Genomic DNA, 18,467 nt, shown 5'->3' with positions numbered 1-18,467 from the left:
TAAGGCTTATGACGCAAGTAAAACTAAACAGAGATATTTGCCAATGGCCAGTTTTGAAAGATATGCTGATACAGAACAGGCGTAGCTGGATTATTCTGCACATAACTAAAGTCCTTGTAATGAGAGACACAGACACAAAGCACATTCACTTTCAGAAAGTCTATGATATTCAAGTCATTCCAGTCCAGACATCACATCATGTGTCTTTGCTGAACTGCTCTGATAAAAAAGATTCATCACACACGGTTTCCCTCTTAACTGTGCCCTTTCCTTCCATGCCCTTTTAAACCTTTCGCAGAGTCTAGCATGACTGCCTTGGAGCTGTGTCTATATGCAAAAAACTAAAATAAATAAATAAACCTAAGAGTTTTAATGAGCCAAGTCCAGTGTCTGATTAAAATGCTGCGCTCCTCAACTGTGTGGTTTAAAGTTTAAAGGGTCATGCTATTCTTCACTCCTTTTCTCAAGGTAGAGCTTAGTGCAAGATATTTTTCAAATGCCTTTCATGTCCAATAATTAACATTGAAATAATATTAAATAAGCAGGAACATACATAGAAATCACTAAATTCATCTCATGAATATATACAGTGAATAAAATCACAAACTATAGATATAAGAACAGCTTATAATGGACATTGAAAGAAATAAATGCTTACCACTTTGATCAAAGTTGATCAAATATCTCATGTTACCGAAAGCATTTACATATCTGTACATGACAATATCATTTACACATGTAGCCAGTGCACTTCACAACGCTGACGCTCTGGAGGTGATCCAGAGCACCAACCTTCTACGTCCCAAATTCACTCTTAAAAAATATCTAGGAAAGATCTGGTTCTCTTCCCCAGTGCCCTTACTGCTCCTCTCCCCATATGGGTGGGGAAAGGTTTTTTGTTTTTTTTTCTTCGATACAAAGTACCATACGCCAGCCTGTAACCTATGAGGTAAGAAAACTGCCCACTCGACATGTATTTGTAGTCCTATAAAACACGAGGAGAGCTGGCATTTGCCTGAAGGGAGGATTGGTCAACTGACATAGGAGAGAGAGGGAGAGAGAGAGAGAGAGAGAGAAAGACAGAGAGAGGGAGAGGGAGAGGGAGAGAGCCCTGGTTCGGTCCACCTCTCGGGGGAATGTGGCCATCGACACTCAGGCTTGAGTGTGTCAGAGAGAATAGGGGTCAGAGTGCTCACTGCCCAACACTGCCCTGACAACGTGACGTACTGTAGAGAGCGTTTGGACCACTGACATGCAAGTGGCTTCATAAGGTCTGTTGCGCTACACAGAGCTTTTCTGAGAGGCCTTATGTTTCAACTGCCAGGGCTTTCTACTGCTAAGGTCCAGTCCCCCCCCCCCCCCCCGCCCCCCGCTCCCACCGTTCAAAAAGAGCCGGGGAAAACCAGAATCTGGTGTGTATTAAAAATGTTTTGCTATGAGGATTTTGATTCATTTTTAGTTAACATTTTTAAGTTAACATGTACTCCGTTTACAGACATGCATTAGATCAGACAAATGAAGAGCTTTAACAAGCTTGAGGGAAAATATAGCAATACGCGTTGACAAGCTATGTGCGAAGATTAAAGCCTTGCTTTGATAGATTCTCCGAAGGAGCAACTCGTCAGTGTCATTATTTGTTTACATAATTCAAGTTTTGCATTGAGGGTCATTCATATAGATTATCAGTGTGATTCAGATTTAGCAAAGTGCAGATATGAAATCTCTTTAAAGATTTGTGCTTTACAAAATGTACAGAAATTTGTGAAATGTGACAGTAACAAGTAACTCAAATCTGATCTGATCTCCACTTCCAGCTACAGAAAAGACCCCTTTCTTCTCCACTGCACTGGTACAAAAGGGACTCTCTGGCCTTTTTGGTCCTTCAAACACATTCACCCTCCAAACCTTCTCATATAAAAGTGATAAATGGAACTAGAAAGTGTTTCCTTTGAACAGTAACCGCCAGTAGCTGTTGGAGGCCAGAGTGTACATGGGTAATGGCTTGGACCTGTAGTATGGAACGAATATGAACGTTGAAGTTGAAAAAAAAAATGTGAACAGTGTGTACCATATGTTATGCACTGTGTGTTCTGTATGTATTAGTGATATAAGAGTGTGTGTGTGTGTGTGTGTGTGTAGGAAAGGGTTTGTAGCAATAATATGGTATTATGGAATTTGCATTATATGAGCTCAGTGTGTGATGGGAGTCCAGTATGGTGTTGAGTAGGTGAGTGGTAGTGGTAGTGTTTGGTATGGCCACTAAATGGATGGATAATATAGTATGGATCAGGTGAGTGGTAGTGTTTGGTATGGATAGTATAGTATAAACCAGGTGAGGGGTAATGTTTAGTATGGATAGTATAGTATGGACCAGGTGAGTGGTAGTGTTTAGTATGGATAGTATAGTATAAACCAGGTGAGTGGTAGTGTTTGGTATGGATAGTATAGTGTAAACCAGGTGAGTGGTAGTGTTTGGTATGGATAGTACAGTATGGATCAGGTGAGGGGTAGTGTTTGGTATGGATAGTATAGTATAAACCAGGTGAGGGGTAGTGTTTGGTATGGATAGTATAGTATAAACCAGGTGAGGGGTAGTGCTTGGTATGGATAGTATAGTATAAACCAGGTGAGTGGTAGTGTTTGGTATGGATAGTATAGTATGGACCAGGTGAGTGATAGTGTTTGGTATGGATAGTATAGTATAAACCAGGTGAGTGGTAGTGTTTGGTATGGATAGTATAGTATAAACCAGGTGAGTGGTAGTGTTTGGTATGGATAGTATAGTATGGACCAGGTGAGTGGTAGTGTTTGGTATGGATAGTATAGTGTAAACCAGGTGAGTGGTAATGTTTGGTATGGCCACTAAATGGATGGCTTGTCCTCTTCTTCTCCAGTAGCAGCAGGTCTCCACTCCAGCAGATGGGGGAGAAGAGCAGGTGAAGAGTGGAGGTGGGGTGTGGCATGTGTGTGTACCTCATGGCAGCTGGTAGTGTGTTGGTGTGTGAGGGGTGTGTGTGTGTGTGTGTGTGAGGGGTGTGTGTGTGTGTGTGTGAGAGAGGGTGCACTAGTGTAGGGCTGGAGAGGGGGAGTGAACAAGGCTCTGTGGTGGCTCTCGTGGAGACATTGGAGGGGGGAGGGAGAGGGCGGGTCAGGGGGCCGGGCAGTCGGAGGGATGCTGGCGTGACGCTCAGAGGTCGGTCTCGTCTCGAGTCTCGGCGGTGTACTCCTGGTGAACCTTGGCACTTGGCTGCCCGCCCGGCATATCGTCGGGCATGTGCGCCAACGGGTCGGAGCGAATTATGTAACTGAAGAGAACAAAGAGAAGAGAGAAAAACGAACAAAACGGGAGAATAATTACACACAGAGACACTCAACACGGAGAGGAGCTTTGTTTTTTGATTGGCTGCCACTTTTGCTTCCATGGGCATGACTCACCACACACCTCCCAGTCATGAAACCGATAACTCATTAGACAGAGAGCTCTGGCTGGGGTTCATGTGAGCGTGCAATTGTTTCTAAATGGAGATGTGACTCATGTTTGATTGGCGGGGTTGTCGTGCGTCAATCTCCGGTGTTGGTTTCAGTGCCTAAGCGGGCGGTCGAGATCCAGCTACGGTGTGGGCATGGGTACGTACACAATGTCGTTCAGCTCGAGGATCGTGTCTGGCGCCGGGTTGATCAGCACGTACGAGAGCGTGTTCTGCTGATCGTTCATCTCGTCTGGGAAAAGAAACGTCAGTCAAAATCGGGGGAAGATCTGTCAAACACGACAAAGTACATTCTATTTGTTATTTATGTCTTATGCTCTAATCAGAAAGCATTCAAGTTTAAATATAGAACAACACTCCAATAACATAATCCAAGTGGGCCAAAAAAAATGTGTCTATGCAGGGGGCAGGGGGCATGTAAGTGTGTGGTCTCGTGTCTGTGTGTGTGCCTGTGTGTGTGTGTGTGTGTGTACACTACTGAGGCGGTGTGTCTACGTGATGTTTAGCGGAAGGTCGACCTGGGAATGACGTACAGTAGATGTAGCTTGGCGCTGGCGGGGCGGGAAGTGGAAATAAACAAAACTAAGCATTTACTGGAAAGTACTTCACTGCTCCGAAACCCACCTGTGTTTGCCACTTAACGTGTGCCAAGCCGAGTGAAAGAGAGAGAAGGACTGACCATTACTGACAGGGCACGGCTTAAGACAGGACGCCCATGCAGCAGCAAGATCTCCCATGCGCTGAGGGGCATGCAGACAAGGTCCGCATCCAAGGACAGAAACAAAAAGTCCCCCCCCCCCCCCCCCACAAGTCCACGTCCCTGAAACCCCCCCACCTCCCCCCAGTCAATCACTGAGTCTCACAATGTCACCAAAGTCGCCAGGTTGCCATGCCAACACACAGCTCCCAACAGACAAGTGCCAACTGACAAGAGCAACACAGAGGCATGCTTGCAGCATTCGTCAGGTGACCTAGCCAAGCTCGCCGAGGCTCGACCGACCAGAGTGAAGCAAAAGACATTCAGCGTGGGCTTTGAAAGGACACATACCAGGACATGTTTACCATGTACGAATATGAGCAGAGGGCTTATGTGTGTGTGTGTGTGTGTGTGCGTGCATGTGTGTGTGTGAGTGTGTGTGACTGAGTGAGTGTGGTGGCTCGTAAAACTGCTTCTGCTGTCAACGTCCACCCTGTACTCTATTGTATGCCGTACGCTGGCGGTGCAACATACAACAGTGTCTGTGCAGGGACGCGCCTATAACCGTACGGTTACCGGGCAATGCTCCACCATCTACGACCCGCGGCAGTCACCACTTCAGCTGCTTGACAACTCTCTCAACCAGGAAGTGTGCCCACTCCAAAAACACATGCTCGGTCCTAAAGAGCATGTGTTACAAGGCAAGTGTGCGACCAGTAAACTAGAGCTCGACTGTGTCCTTTCAAACAGACACAATGTGTTCTGCTCCACTCTGACCAAAACATCCTGCAGTCAGACCCTCGCCATGTCCGTACTGTAAGTGACGGTACATTCAGCAAGTACCTGTCAAGTAAGTAACCTTTGTCATGTCAGTACCTTCAGTCAGTACCAAACAGAGGGAATACAAATAGATTGTAGTTAGCCTAAATGGAGCAAGAATGGTGTATATCACTGTATGCTGAAGGGTCTGAGAAGGCCTTCCTGAATAACCATGTTCCCTCAAATCCTGGTGCTAAAGACCCAGGTGTGTACATGTCACCTGTACCAGCCCATGTCTGTTCATCCTCTATGGGGAATAAACCACTGGGAGCTAAACCAGAGCTAAAGGGTCATTGGTGTTGTCATCAAACGTACAGTTTTGTGAGGGTCAGAAATGAACCTTACGTGACCGGCTTACCTGTGGCATTGGATTGTCCATGTGTATATGTGTGTATTATGTGTATACAGTGTGTGTGTTTGTGCGGATGTTTGTGAGGATATGTGTGTGTGTTTGTGTGTGTGCACATATATACAGTATGTGTATATGTGTGTGGGTGTATGGGTATATCTTCTACATTTGAGGCCACACATCTTATCTCTTCAGATTGACTGAAGGTGGTTAAGAACTGGGTTCAAAAAAAGTGTTAACTGAGAGCCTGATATTAGTGATGCAGATTTCCCAGACAGCATCTTGGCCTCTATTCAAACCCCTGCTCACTTTCATCATCAAGCCATCTCATCTGCTCACTTAATTAAGCAGAGGGAAATGAAGTAATTAAGACACATTGACACGCCAAATTGTGCTCATACCAAATTAAGGACCCAACACAAAAAGGAATCGCAGTTTAAGAGATTTGTGGATTTTTTTTGTGGGGTGTTTTATAGCGATTCCGTGTGATACTATAAAGAGGTAAAATCTGCATGACTAATAATACATAATGCAATCAAAATGCTCATTAACCGTCAAATACTAGGGACTGAGTTTAAAATGCAGAGAATAATGCTGTAATTGCTCATATAAATGTTCCCACCAGTTACCACTGAACATATCTGAAGTATCAGATTACTGTGGATTTAAAATAAATGAGAGACTGTTAATTGGATACTGGACATCGGTGGTGCTATGAAGTTATTTGTGGTCTCTGTCAGCAGGGGGCGTCAAAAACAAGGCAGCAAAACAATTCACACAAACACTTGTGACAGGTACACCCCAGTGACGCGTCCTTGGAAGGTATTACCTTGCAAATATCCTAGATTTACACGATTCATCACATCGCTTGCGGTTAAATTAGCTACGTCCTCTGAAGAAGAGGGGAAAAGAAGAGAAAAAGAGGAAGCAGAGAAGAGAGAGAGAGAGAGACAGGGTCAGCCAAGCAGCAGCAATATAACACATACTTCATCACAAGAACAGGAAAAGGACAGAGACAGAAGAGAGTGCTACAAGCAAGTCATGCTGAAATGAAATTGAAATGAAATTGAATCAGAGCTCCCTCACACTCGGCACACTCAGTGTAAGAAAAACTCTTTGGGGCAATTATTGCTCTGTCGCTAGATTGGAGTTTAACGTGATTTTAAACTGGAGTTGGAGTTGGAAGTTGGAGTTTAAAACCTTATTAAACTCCAAACTAGCGACAGAGCAATTGCCCCTTTAAGACTTATGAGTATGCATACCAATGTGCCGATGCATATTCTTTCTACTGTATGTGTTATCTTTTACGGAAAACAAAGCGTGTCATAAAATATTAACATGAAAAGAATGTGAAATGTGAGAGAGTGTGCCAAGAGAGGGGGGCATCGTGCAAAACAAATCATGAGCGTGGATGAGCAGCACTCGCTGAAGAGGGAAGCACTGGTTTAGAACCGGTCTAATCTGGTTTAGAGTACGTCTCTGCTGCATATGACTAATGTCATGGGCAATCAACTGTACGTCATTTACTCATAATTCAGATGTAATAGGCAGTACTACTCTGTTAGTGAGAAATAAGATAGTGAATTAATATGTTTAATATGAGGAACTTGAGGGTAATCTGAAAGTTATTCAAATCTGGCGGTGACAGAGTAGACTATTAAAATGATGAAGCAGAACACTTATCCTCTCTTCATTATATTTTGTTGAGCCGAAATGATAACATTGAGTAACCTTCTAAAGTAAAAACAGATTAAATAATCAATCTCATTATTTGCCAGACTATTGGAACCTCTAATCACAGACAGACACAGGAAGGTGTGAGATGAAGATGAAAAAGAGAAGTCAAGATGTAATGTAATGTAACGGTGAGAGATGGGACAATGTTAAAAGATGGATAAGCCTTATTATCGCATTGCATCTATTACCGTTAAATGTTCTAAAAATGCCACAGTGAAATAAGTTATCTGTATGAACTAACTGCACAAGTTAATACTGTCTAACCTGATTTATTTCAAGATAATAATATAATATTCAATTAGTAAGTGACTTGTAATACTTTATGAATACAGTTTCACATTTCTCTCCTTGAATTTCAATAAAGTCCTCTATCAATGACATCTGTCAATAAAGTATCTATCTATCTATCTATCTATCTATCTATCTATCTTAAATTGTACTAATGAACTGGATCCCTGTGCTCCTGGTGAGATTACCGTATCCGACGGTGGGCAGGCCCAGGTGCTTCATGCGGTTCTTGACCAGCTCGGACAGCTCCTGCCTCTCGGAGCGGCGGTACAGGTTGAGGCGCTGCTGGCTGATGCGCTCGGCGCGGCTGGCGGGCTTGGCGCTCTTGCGGCTCAGCCGCCGCGCCCACTGCATGCTCTTCTTGCGCAGCAGCGGGTGGTCCGACTGGTCGCTGCCCATGGAGTAGCGGTGCGACGGCTTCTCCTTCCACGACTCGCGGCGGTCCCGCGACTCCTCGCACTCCTCCATGTTCATGGACACCTGGGACTGCCGAGAGGGAAGAAGCGCGGTACAGTACGCACCGAGATTAGACCAGAGGGGCTACTGTGTTATTGTATTACGATGCTTAGTTTTGAAATGTGTGAAGCAATAACCGGATAAATGGATAAACGGATGTCATCTACAGTATGCTTTGGGTCTGTGTGCTAGCCAGCCAACCTCAGATATTCTCTCATAAAACTACTTCTTTTCTTTAATCTCAAGAGGAGCTTTCTTGAAGGCAAGTCAATGGAAGAGTGCCACTATGGACAATGGTGCATTCAAAACAACTCAAATTTCACACACTCCCTTTAGCTAGTGCTTATAATCGGTTTCAATACAGGCAATTTTGGTCATTGCATACATTTTATATACAGTAGTGAGTGCCAATGCACTTTTCAAACTTTTAAACCCTTCATGGACGGGTTGGCTGTAAACCGAATTGCCCCTCGGGGACTAATTAAGTTGTCTGAATCTGAATCTGAATCTGCCATAGACCATAGACTCCCCCAGGATGCATTACCATTGTGTTGCAGATCAACCCAGGCCAAAAAGGTGACCGCACGCTACCACTGAGCTACGTGCTCTGCCAGGTCTCAAGACCTGAGAGAATATCACAGTGCAGTTCAACTATTACCAGAGCTGTAGCATGGAACCACTCATTTCTCATTTGTTACATTTTGTTCTAAGACTGTGAGCGCAGCATAGCACAGCACATTTCAGTAAACACAGACCGGTGATGTATTGATGTGCCAACGCGTGGCTATTTCAACCCCTGAAAAAAAAAATAATAACCAATGTCACAGCGAATGATTTGCTCGGCAATGAAAGGAAATTATTATATAACTGGATTTGCTGTGAATACAAAGCCTTTTCAGGGGAAATGAATGTGCTGCTCGAAACACGCAATCAGAAGGAATTGGCTACAAATATATCCTCTACCGAAGCACAGCGTGAGACCCCTTTCGCAGTGAAATAGCACGAGCCTGAAATCCCATAATAAGTCCATAGCGACGTGAGAGAAGCACGAGGAGGGTGGTGATTTTGAGGGTCCATTTTGTACCTCTGAGGAGGAGAACATGTGGCACTCGGTGCGGTAAATCCCAATGGGAATCTCTGCACTGGTGGAGCACAGCTTCTGGAACAATCTTCCATACGTCCGGATCCATAGGTCTTCCTCTGTCACCTTCATCTAAAACACACACACACACACACACACACAACAAACACACACACACACACACACACACACACACACACACACACTTCAGAAAACCTTAACACTGTGCACCACCTTAGCATTGGGCTAAAGTCAATTATTCTCTTGCTCTTACCATACAGAGGTATCCCGAGCCTGGCGTTGTGTCCAGCCCTAAGAGCAGTCTGGCGATGGTGATCATGTAGTCTTTCACAAAGGACTGCACGCAAACAGCAGCAAGGAGGAAGTTAGAGACCACACATGACAGGCAGTGCTCAGAATGGCACAGCAGAACATCAGCAGCACATTGTTGGATCCAAACTGGCACTCTCAGGTACTCTCTGATTCTCCCACTAACCTGGTACAGAAGTGTGTCCAACATACTGATACTGAACACCCGTCCTGCAGCAAACGGCAGGCGAAACATGAAGGCCAGGTTTGAGCCTTTATCACGCTCTATCTGTAAAAAATAAACGGGAAAAAAATTACAAGCCAGTTATATGATCAGCATTCCATGTAATAACATATTTATTCTTATTCTATTTCTTTCCATTTAAATATGAGTGCAACTGCAACAGCTGATGACTTGACTGGACATGTGTGTTATGGTCAGTGTCCAGCCTTTACCTTCTCCAGTTTGGAGAGAGCGAGCGAGTAACAGTCTTTGGCTCTGAACTGCATGAATCTCATGTTGGACGGATGGGTGAGCTCAGTGATAATACTGAGACTAGGAAACAACCTGAAGTTTCAAAAGAAAAGAGAGAGAGAGAGATAAATAATTGTATATGGAGAGCAGGAGAGAGAGAGAGAGGGGGAAATAAAGAACAATTGATACAGAAAGACAAAGAGAGAGGGACACAGGCAGAGAATGGGGATAAACACAGCTTACTTCACTGTAAGAATGATCACTGATTACGATGGCATGTTCCCTCACATGCCTGAAACCTGCCAATTACAATCATGACTTGGTAGAGAATAGCACAGAGAACTTCCACTGGGAAATCGGTTACCTCTCCTGAACGTGGCCTGTAAAGGCAGCAGTTTTACAGGGGAGCTACACCAGGCGGGTAACTAAAGCGTTCTGCTCGCAACGCATAAAATCCATTTTAGAAGACGGGTCTATTTTTTCCTAACGTACGCCCCACTGTCGTGTCTGGTGTAGCTACTTCCATTGATTATAGTGATTATTACGTAACTGCTGCAGCATGTGCGTCGCCAACTCAACGCTTCAGTTAGGCGCCTGGTGTAGCTCCCCTGTGTGTTGTGTTGTTTATTGTCTGGATGTAGTACAAGTAGAGTCCTGAGCTGTACCTGAACATGGTCTGTACATTGACGATAGTCTTGGCGTCGGCCATGTAGTCCTCCTCTGCACTCATGGTGCTCTCCTTGTCCACCACCACCAGGTTATCAGCGTAGATGATCCCACACTGGAGCAGGTTGTCCAGGCTGCCCATGACAACAGACGCTAATCAATGATTCATATTCAGAGCTCAACAAGGCAATATGTGCTGACAACAGGGAGTAATGCTTCAATCAATGATTCAGTGTCAACAAAGCATCCGTTGTTAGCACTACTGTCATTTACTGTAAGGCCTAGGCAATAACAGCTTGTTACAACTCATTACAACAAATGCTTAAGTTTCAAGAAGATTGTGATATGCTATTAAATGACGATAATACTAGTCATAAAAGGCTACAAAGAACTGTGGTAATGTTTCTTGACTAAGTCGACTAAGACCTACTTGTCAATATTTCCAACCATGAAGTAAACCATGGGGAAACAACAGATGGCTTCCAGGAAGTGATTATCAGGCCTGCAGGGGAACATAAGGAAGTTAAGATTTCAGCACATTCACCATGCTTTTGGAGCATTGCCAAACTCCTTATGTACATATTTGTCTGACTAATTAACTGCTCGTTTTCTGCTCCTCCTGAGAAGTAGGCGGGCTTATAGCATTGCCATGGAAACTCCTCTGATTGAATATGCGGCTGAGCTATGTATAAAAGGGCACTATTAAAAGAATATCCATGCCTTGCTATTTTAAGAGTTATAATCTGTGGGTAGACAAACTTCACTGGGTACAATAGTCCTTATACAGGACAGGAGGCAATACGTCCTTCAGCATACACTCAACATTCACAATGACTGAATCGATGAAGTGGACTCAAAACAGCAACAGTAATAGACTAAAGAACTAAACAATGCCAAAGTCTTAAGAGTTAATGCTGAAATAACCTGGTCCGAAACTGAAGTAGGCTGACCATTAATAAAGAGAAAACAGTTTTCTTTTCTCATAACCAACCCCTGAAGAGTTGCTAGAGCTTAGTTTTTAAACCCCCTGTATCAGCTGGTGAGGGAGCGGTGGCTCTCTTACGAGTTGTCCAGGAGCAGCACGATGGGGTTGAGCTCTTTCTTTGGCCGGTAATAAGCCCTCAGCGGCACTAAGAAGTTGTACAGGCCGTTCCCTGCCGTCTCGGCGGACACAATTATGAGCTTGTTCTTAAAGCCGTACGCTTTGGCGTCCTCAAAGCTGTTGTGCTTGCAGCCCTATAGAATGGGACAAAGACTCCATGTTATAGCACAGAATACACATGACAACTATATAAAAAACTGATACTTTTTTCTATACTTTTTAATTATATTTTTTTCTTTTTTCTCACTTTTTTTTACTTAGAATCAAAGGTCATTATGTCTGTACAGGACTGGGAGTTAGGCTGGCTGTGGCAGTTAAACTCGAGGAAAGGTCAGGAGAGCAAATTATTTGGATGGTACTCATAGGGCTCGTTTAAATGTAGTCATCACTCTTGCATAATAAAAAAAAAGTTAATTCCTTGGCGACAGCGATATAATTGGAGTCTGTTTTGTTCATAAAAAATAACAAATTATAATGGCCCACTTAAACACTTTTTTTTTTTTCAGTCCAGAGTGCTGTGAGGAAAGTAGGTTAGCTGTGCACACAGCACACTGCTAAATTACTGTATGCAGGGGCTGCTCCCCACCCCCTTTATCTTTTATGTAAAAATTCTACTTTCTTCATCTCCCCCCTTCTCCAGCACACTCTGTTACAGCCTGTCCTTACGCAACCCAAGGCTGCTTTGTTTTTCTCATGCTAATTGGGAAGGATCTGGTGGGCGGCTCACCTTGTCGAGTCGCAAGCAACAGAATGGAGCCTTTTGAGGCAGGAGGTGGCAGAGGGTTGGCGAGCTCCCAATGTATGGCGAATTGGGTGGATATCCTTTCACATACCTGAAATGCAGACAAATACAACGTCAAATACCCTCATCAGGGAGCACAGATGCATTTTGACTGCTTCTTTCTCGACAGTGGAGAGTATACTGTACGTTCTTCTGCATCACATTCAACGACTTCATCCGCGCTTCTCAAACGGAGCTGAATTGCTCTACTCATAGGGCTGCAATGTTAATGTTTCGCCACAGGTAGGCGCTGTGGACCCACGCTGGCAGGAGCCGGCGTGTGTTCGCCACACTGCATTAGTCGTGTCCCAGCGGGGCGCATTAGGAGAGGCATTTGGAGGGAGAGGCACAAATCGGAGGCTCATTAGGGAAGACTGTCCCTAGAAAACCTCCCGTCAGCCATTCTGTGGGAAGTCCCAGAGATGTTTTACAAAGTGCCTGCTTTTTCTTTTGGCCAGGGAAAAGTCTCAGATGAGGAGGTGGGACACTGGGGACGTTCTTGGTCAGAGAGTGGAGTTTTGCGGCCATTTAACGCACAAACGAAAACAAAAACGTAAAATAAATTCTGCGTACACGGCCGCTGATGCAGTCCCTGTCATCGCTGTGTGTGTGAGTGCACTGACCACTTCCTGTCACCTTGGCGTGTCCCCTGTCCCTTGCAAATCTTAGAGGCAGAGCTGCCATCACGTATTGCAGTCAAAACCAAAAGCCCCCCCAGATCCTCTTGATTTGATTTGACACTATGTGACTTTTTCTCTCCAATTGTGCCTTTGCCTCTCTTGCCGTCTGGCGGGCTGGTTATAGCTGGCTGTGTGGAATTTTCTGGGACAGTCATTCGTGGAGCAAGCCTGTCAAGTCTGCTCTCAACAACGTTGGTATTGGGTCACGACAAGTTTGGTCTCAACAACATACAGTAGATTTCAATCAGAGGACACAAAGCTCTGACACAAAATTGTCAAAAGTGAAACCTTGTTGTGTTGAAGGTGTTTGCCGTTGTTGAATGTGTTGACTGATTCCGGCCCAACCCTCAAAGCAAATGAATAGGCAGCTTGGCAGATGGGGTCCCTTTTGTGTTGATGGTCTTTGTATAGGAATATCGCAAACAGTGTTATCTGTGCTGTCAACAAGCAACAGCACCAAGGTCTGCATGTGCGGTGTGTGAGTGGGTAATTGATTTTTGCACTTTTTACCAAGGATGTTGTCTTAATGGTGTCGCCAAACAACCTCATTTATCTGTTTTGTCAAGGCGACTACAGCAGGAAAGGACTTCAGATAATGAGCCATTAGGACTGCATACTGCACTCCACTGCAGATCTCACACCCACTCCATGGGCACTCCAGTGGGCGTCTAACATAGGGATTCTAGCATATGAAATAAAAAAAAATAAAAAAAAATCCAATATCTTTTAATCCGATTAAATAAAATCTTATGTCACCCATGACGTAAATTCACCTACAGAGACTGTGTGCCTGCTGGCGTGAGACAAGGCAGTGATTTGCCATAATAATTATTCTTTTTTTAAACATCAAAAAAACACTTAGATGCAGGACTGGCTGGTCACATCAAGATACAAGATGTTTTGACGACTGCTTGACCCAAGTGTCAACCCCCTAGAGAGTTATCCTCACAGTTTAACAGATGCCTGTTCTTGCTATGACTCATGTGAATGTCCAATGTGGAGAGGTGGAGAATGTGAGTTCCTCTCTAGGCTACTGTCATCTCTTCTCTGACAACAGCCCAGCACTTTGCTGATGTGGTCAGAGTTATTAAAGGAGCAGGCTGAAGCGCTGCTGTGTCCCTTCTATCAGTATGGTGTCAGATGTGAGATCTGTTGTCAGGCTGTCAGCCTGCGGAGTTTGAGAGCCCTCAGGATGGCTTTTGAGGTGAGATGTGAGGGGTCAATGGGTCAGCCTGCACTGGGAGCAGTAGGATACCGAATATGCATGAGGGATACCACAGGGTGTTGAAGACCTTCAGCGTACTTCCTGAAGGAGAATATAGGGTGACCAACCACCATTATCTTATCTGTAACTTAAATGCACACTGTCAGTCACGCTAACGAGTCTGGCTAATTAACCGCTAATAACGCCGTTGGAGTGCACAGCTCAGGCTGTGACAGTTGAAAATGCGCTCCCTTCGCTTAGGACACCCAGCAACCTTCGTAAGAACCAGTGGAAGGGTGAATTAAACCACTGGCTGCAGCTAATTAGCTACAAGGTTCAAGACCTCAACATCTAGCACAGACACACAAGCTCACGAAACCACTGTAATTGCCAGAACCACCATAAGATCCTCAAAGTGACAGATTATCCGCTAGAAAACTGGGGTGCTGCCGGCATATCACAGAGTATATGGCTGCATACACTGAAGGGGACGGAGGAAACAGGCAGTGGCAGTGCAATATTAAAACAAGAAGAGCTACATCAACTTTTCACAGAAAACATTTCACTGAATCTGGCAAGCCCTCTCCGGGCTTCTAATAACAATTAATGCATAAACAATGTGAGAGAAACAATAAAAGCCCCAGGCTTAACGTAAGGGAAATCTCAGTGCCTGAACTTTTCAGAAATGTGAAGCCATTATTCACCATATATTTACCTATTTTTAAATCTTAAATAGGCCAACCCATGCCTGAATTAATTCCAGCACAGTGCTCTGAACTTTAAGCCTTGACAGTCTGCCAGTTAGGTGACATCCGAATAGTTCACATTCATTCAGTAATTTAGCAGTAACAAAAAAAAGCGATGAGAGCACAAATGATGATATAAAGGGCAACTTTTGAGCCATGTTACCAGGCAATCACATCAGCCGTTCTTCATGTTCTGACTAGAGGATCAGAACAAGTTGCTTGCTGGCTGTTTACATTAGGCTCTCCAGAAAGAAACTGCTGGCTAATATCAAAGGGAACGTGCCAGAACAAGACTGGTCAGTACGCTGCCCGGCAGCAACGCTGCTCAAAACGTTGCCCTGTGCATCATCACCTTTCGACCTGTTTTTAGTGCGCGCGATGCGATGACTCACTCTGCGCTGGGCAGGCCCTCCTCGTCGGGCTGGGGCGTCTCGTCCTCCAGCGGGTCGGTGAGGAGGTCGCAGGGCAGGATGGCAGTGGAGTCGGCGATCTCCAGCACCGGGGCGATGCTGGGCCGCCGGCTGCCCGCGCCGTTCTCCGTGGGCACGCCCAGCTTGTTGCTGTCCTCCGGGGGCACGGGGTTCTGCAGGTCTATGGCAACCGTCCCTGCGGCAGGGCGAGAGAGGTGGAGCGAGACGAGAGAGCGTTAAACACGGGAATGTGACTCCTGTCGCTCGGCCAGAACGTTTCAAGCCAGGAGGATTAATCAAATTAACAGGACTGAGAGGATTTTCACTCCCGCAGCATATTTTATTGTGTTCATTACGTCCTGGCATCATAAACCAATCAGCATGAGTTACGCAGGCCTCTGAGTTCCTATACTTGCACTGTTCAATTAGCCCTGCAGGACTATGAACACCATCCATCACAGGCTCCACCACCACACTGCAGGAGTCACTCAGATGCAGCAGTAAAGACAAGAGGTGAAGGCACGTACACTCTGACTGGAAAAGCCTCGCAGTGACACAATAGAAATTCTCTGTTTCATCTCTTTTCTATTTACTGGTTACCCATTTACTAGATTTAAAGTAAGAAATAATTTCATGCCTGAGGTTACCAGAAATGCTGGAGCTGGTATATACACTATTCATTGTTAAATCTTAAAGACCCAACTTCAGGCGCGAGATCAGAACTTTAAGCCCTGCAATTACTGTAACGGTAAGGGGGTGTCGTCCAAAACCTATTAAATGGTCCCTCTCCTACATACAACAACAACACTTCATAGAGCAATACCAGGCATGCCGGTCACAAACTGCAGTCTGCGTGGCATCAAAATGAGCTGGGGGACATTATTTTAAGATAATAAAAATACAGTACATTGTTTTGCTTTAAACACAAACATGCAGTGACCGTTCTCTTATTATTCCATCTCTAAATGCCTCGAAAATATGTGGAGTAGTTGTTGGTTATGTATTATTTAAATGAAAAACAACCAACAACGTTCCAATGTTTTGGTGTATGAATTTATTATAATGAAAGCGGGATGACAACTTTAGCCACTGAAATATTTATGCGGTAGAGATGGCAAAACATAAACAAAACATTTGTGGACATAATTATTATCAATCTGAATGCCTTAATCTTAGAGAGAAAAGAGAAAAGAACAGTGACTCTAGGTGGCACTTACTCTCTCCTCTGTCTCTGTCACACACACACACACACACACACATACACACACACACTCACCCATACTGGCGATGATGCTCTGAACAGGCAGGCGGGAGGGGGCGTCGTACAGCCCCACGGACGCCAGGCCCTTGTTGTGCTTCTCTTCCTGCTTGAAGATGAAGGCGGAGTTCTCCTCCTTGGTGATGTTAATGTAGTAACAGGTGTCGGTGGCAGCCATGATGTGGCGAGGACCCGGGTTGAGCAGGATGCTTTTGTTCTCCTCGCGCTTAACGCCGATCAGACACACACCGTACCTGGAGAAACCACACCAGTCTTATCACTGCAGTCTGAAGCCAACCCACACAGGAGCTCAAAATATGGGACTATGCAGAATTATATAATTGCATTGTTAATGACTAGAATTAGCAACACATTGACAACTAGAAAAACCTAACACAACATAACATAAATACCGTAATGATATTTCAAAAAGACTTATTTTCACATGACTGTAAAACTACCCCTGTGCTAACACATTAACATGACTTTGTAAATGGTAAAAATAGCTGAAATATTACAAGAGAAGGGAGGAAAAGATATTCATGAAACATAATATGTCTCTGTGAACATTAACATTAATGGCCTCTTAAACCCTAGGATATTAAGCCATGAAACAGGACGTGGTATGAATATGCTGCCAGCACTGCCTCTGGAATAACATACAGCAGATCCTAATGCAAATGACCTGAAACGAGTTAGCACAGCCATCCGAAAACAGAGAAATCACTGATTCCTCTCCACTCTCAACCCCTGTTAAAGTGTGCCACTTGTTCTGCGAGAGTTGAGTTTGCACAAGACATCATCTCAGGGTGAGCTTTTCCTCTGAAGGCCACTACAGCTTGCGTTTCGGAGAAACTGAGCCTGTGCCTTTCTTTGCCCTTTGGTTCAACGCATTGTGCACATTTCCTGCTTACTTCTTGTGGGCATGAAAAGACGCGTAGGTGAAGCTCTTGCTGTCGTACTCCCCGAAGAACTTGCTGTCGCACAGGCGGATGTGGTAGACCTCGTTGCCTGAGCAACGGCCGTACGTCCTCTGCCACTGCTCTGGAGAGAGCTGGCCCTCCCTGCAAGCAGAAGGATCAAGACCTGACCTGAGAAGAAAACCAGAGCCTGAGACACAACTACAGGCCACCTACACTAGCCTACACCAGGAAGCATCTGAAGGGTCCACACTCCACACACATGCTTCCTCGTGTAGTAGTCAGGAGGTCAGACTGGCATTTCATCTCGGAAATATTGTGCTATTACTATACAGAAAATAGACAATAAACTGTGGTTGACTGTGTTGTTCTTTTCCTTTCATTAATTTGGCTGGCTGGAGCTTTTATCCAAAGTGCAAAAGGCAGAGTAGCAAGTGAAGCAGAGTAGAAAAAGAGCAAATGGCTCCCTTAGAAGAAAACCATAGGCAAAGTGGCAAGTTCAGAGCTGAAAAGTCTGTTGTTTATGACTTCAGATTGAAGCCTGATAGATGTGAGGCTGACTGTGGAATAGTTAACTCCGCCAAGGTTTTCATCAGGGTTTGTTTGTCTGTCTGTCTGTCTGTTTGTTGGTTTGTTTGTTTGCTTGTTTGCAAAATAACTCTAAAAACGTTTTGGATGGATTTCGATTAAATTTTCAGGGAAGATCTGAAATGACCCAAGGAAGAACCGATTAAATTTGGGAGTGATCCGTATCACCGTTGGGATCCAGGAAGCGGTTATGTTTTCACTTGGCGGAAGTTTGCGCTGTCTGAGTGCTTTTCTAGTTTATGACTTGAGATTGAAGCCTGATAGATGTGGGGCTTACTGTGTAATAGTTTTACAGTATATATATATATATTTATATTATACGCTTCAGTGTCTGTAAAAGACTTATCAGGATTCATTAAAACGAGAGGTACTCACACCTTGGAGAATCAAGGAGGGGATTCTAGATTGAGGCT

The 18,467-nt window shown here is 44.6% G+C and overlaps 1 protein-coding gene across 1 annotated transcript in view; it reads right to left on the bottom strand.

Moving 5' to 3' along the window:
* Positions 1–1,397: 1,397 nt before the first annotated feature.
* The window catches only part of kcnt1b (potassium sodium-activated channel subfamily T member 1b), a 37,457-nt gene continuing 20,387 nt past the window's right edge, over positions 1,398–18,467 (bottom strand). The window contains exons 16-30 of the mRNA XM_062542793.1: positions 17,461–17,610; positions 16,565–16,800; positions 15,271–15,484; positions 12,195–12,300; positions 11,429–11,601; positions 10,796–10,867; positions 10,365–10,499; positions 9,681–9,792; positions 9,412–9,513; positions 9,190–9,273; positions 8,919–9,047; positions 7,567–7,864; positions 6,183–6,245; positions 3,636–3,720; positions 1,398–3,305 (exon numbers count right to left, since the gene is read on the bottom strand). Of these exons, the coding sequence (XP_062398777.1) occupies positions 3,188–3,305; positions 3,636–3,720; positions 6,183–6,245; positions 7,567–7,864; positions 8,919–9,047; positions 9,190–9,273; positions 9,412–9,513; positions 9,681–9,792; positions 10,365–10,499; positions 10,796–10,867; positions 11,429–11,601; positions 12,195–12,300; positions 15,271–15,484; positions 16,565–16,800; positions 17,461–17,610 (2,077 nt within the window). The 3' untranslated portion in view covers positions 1,398–3,187. The remainder of the gene's footprint in view (positions 3,306–3,635; positions 3,721–6,182; positions 6,246–7,566; positions 7,865–8,918; positions 9,048–9,189; positions 9,274–9,411; positions 9,514–9,680; positions 9,793–10,364; positions 10,500–10,795; positions 10,868–11,428; positions 11,602–12,194; positions 12,301–15,270; positions 15,485–16,564; positions 16,801–17,460; positions 17,611–18,467) is intronic.

The sequence above is a fragment of the Sardina pilchardus genome, chromosome 8 (assembly GCF_963854185.1).
Source record: "Sardina pilchardus chromosome 8, fSarPil1.1, whole genome shotgun sequence".
Classification (NCBI taxonomy): Eukaryota; Metazoa; Chordata; class Actinopteri; order Clupeiformes; family Clupeidae; genus Sardina; species Sardina pilchardus.
The sequence above is the reverse complement of the archived record's forward strand: the minus strand, read 5'-3'. Positions and strand labels throughout refer to the sequence as shown.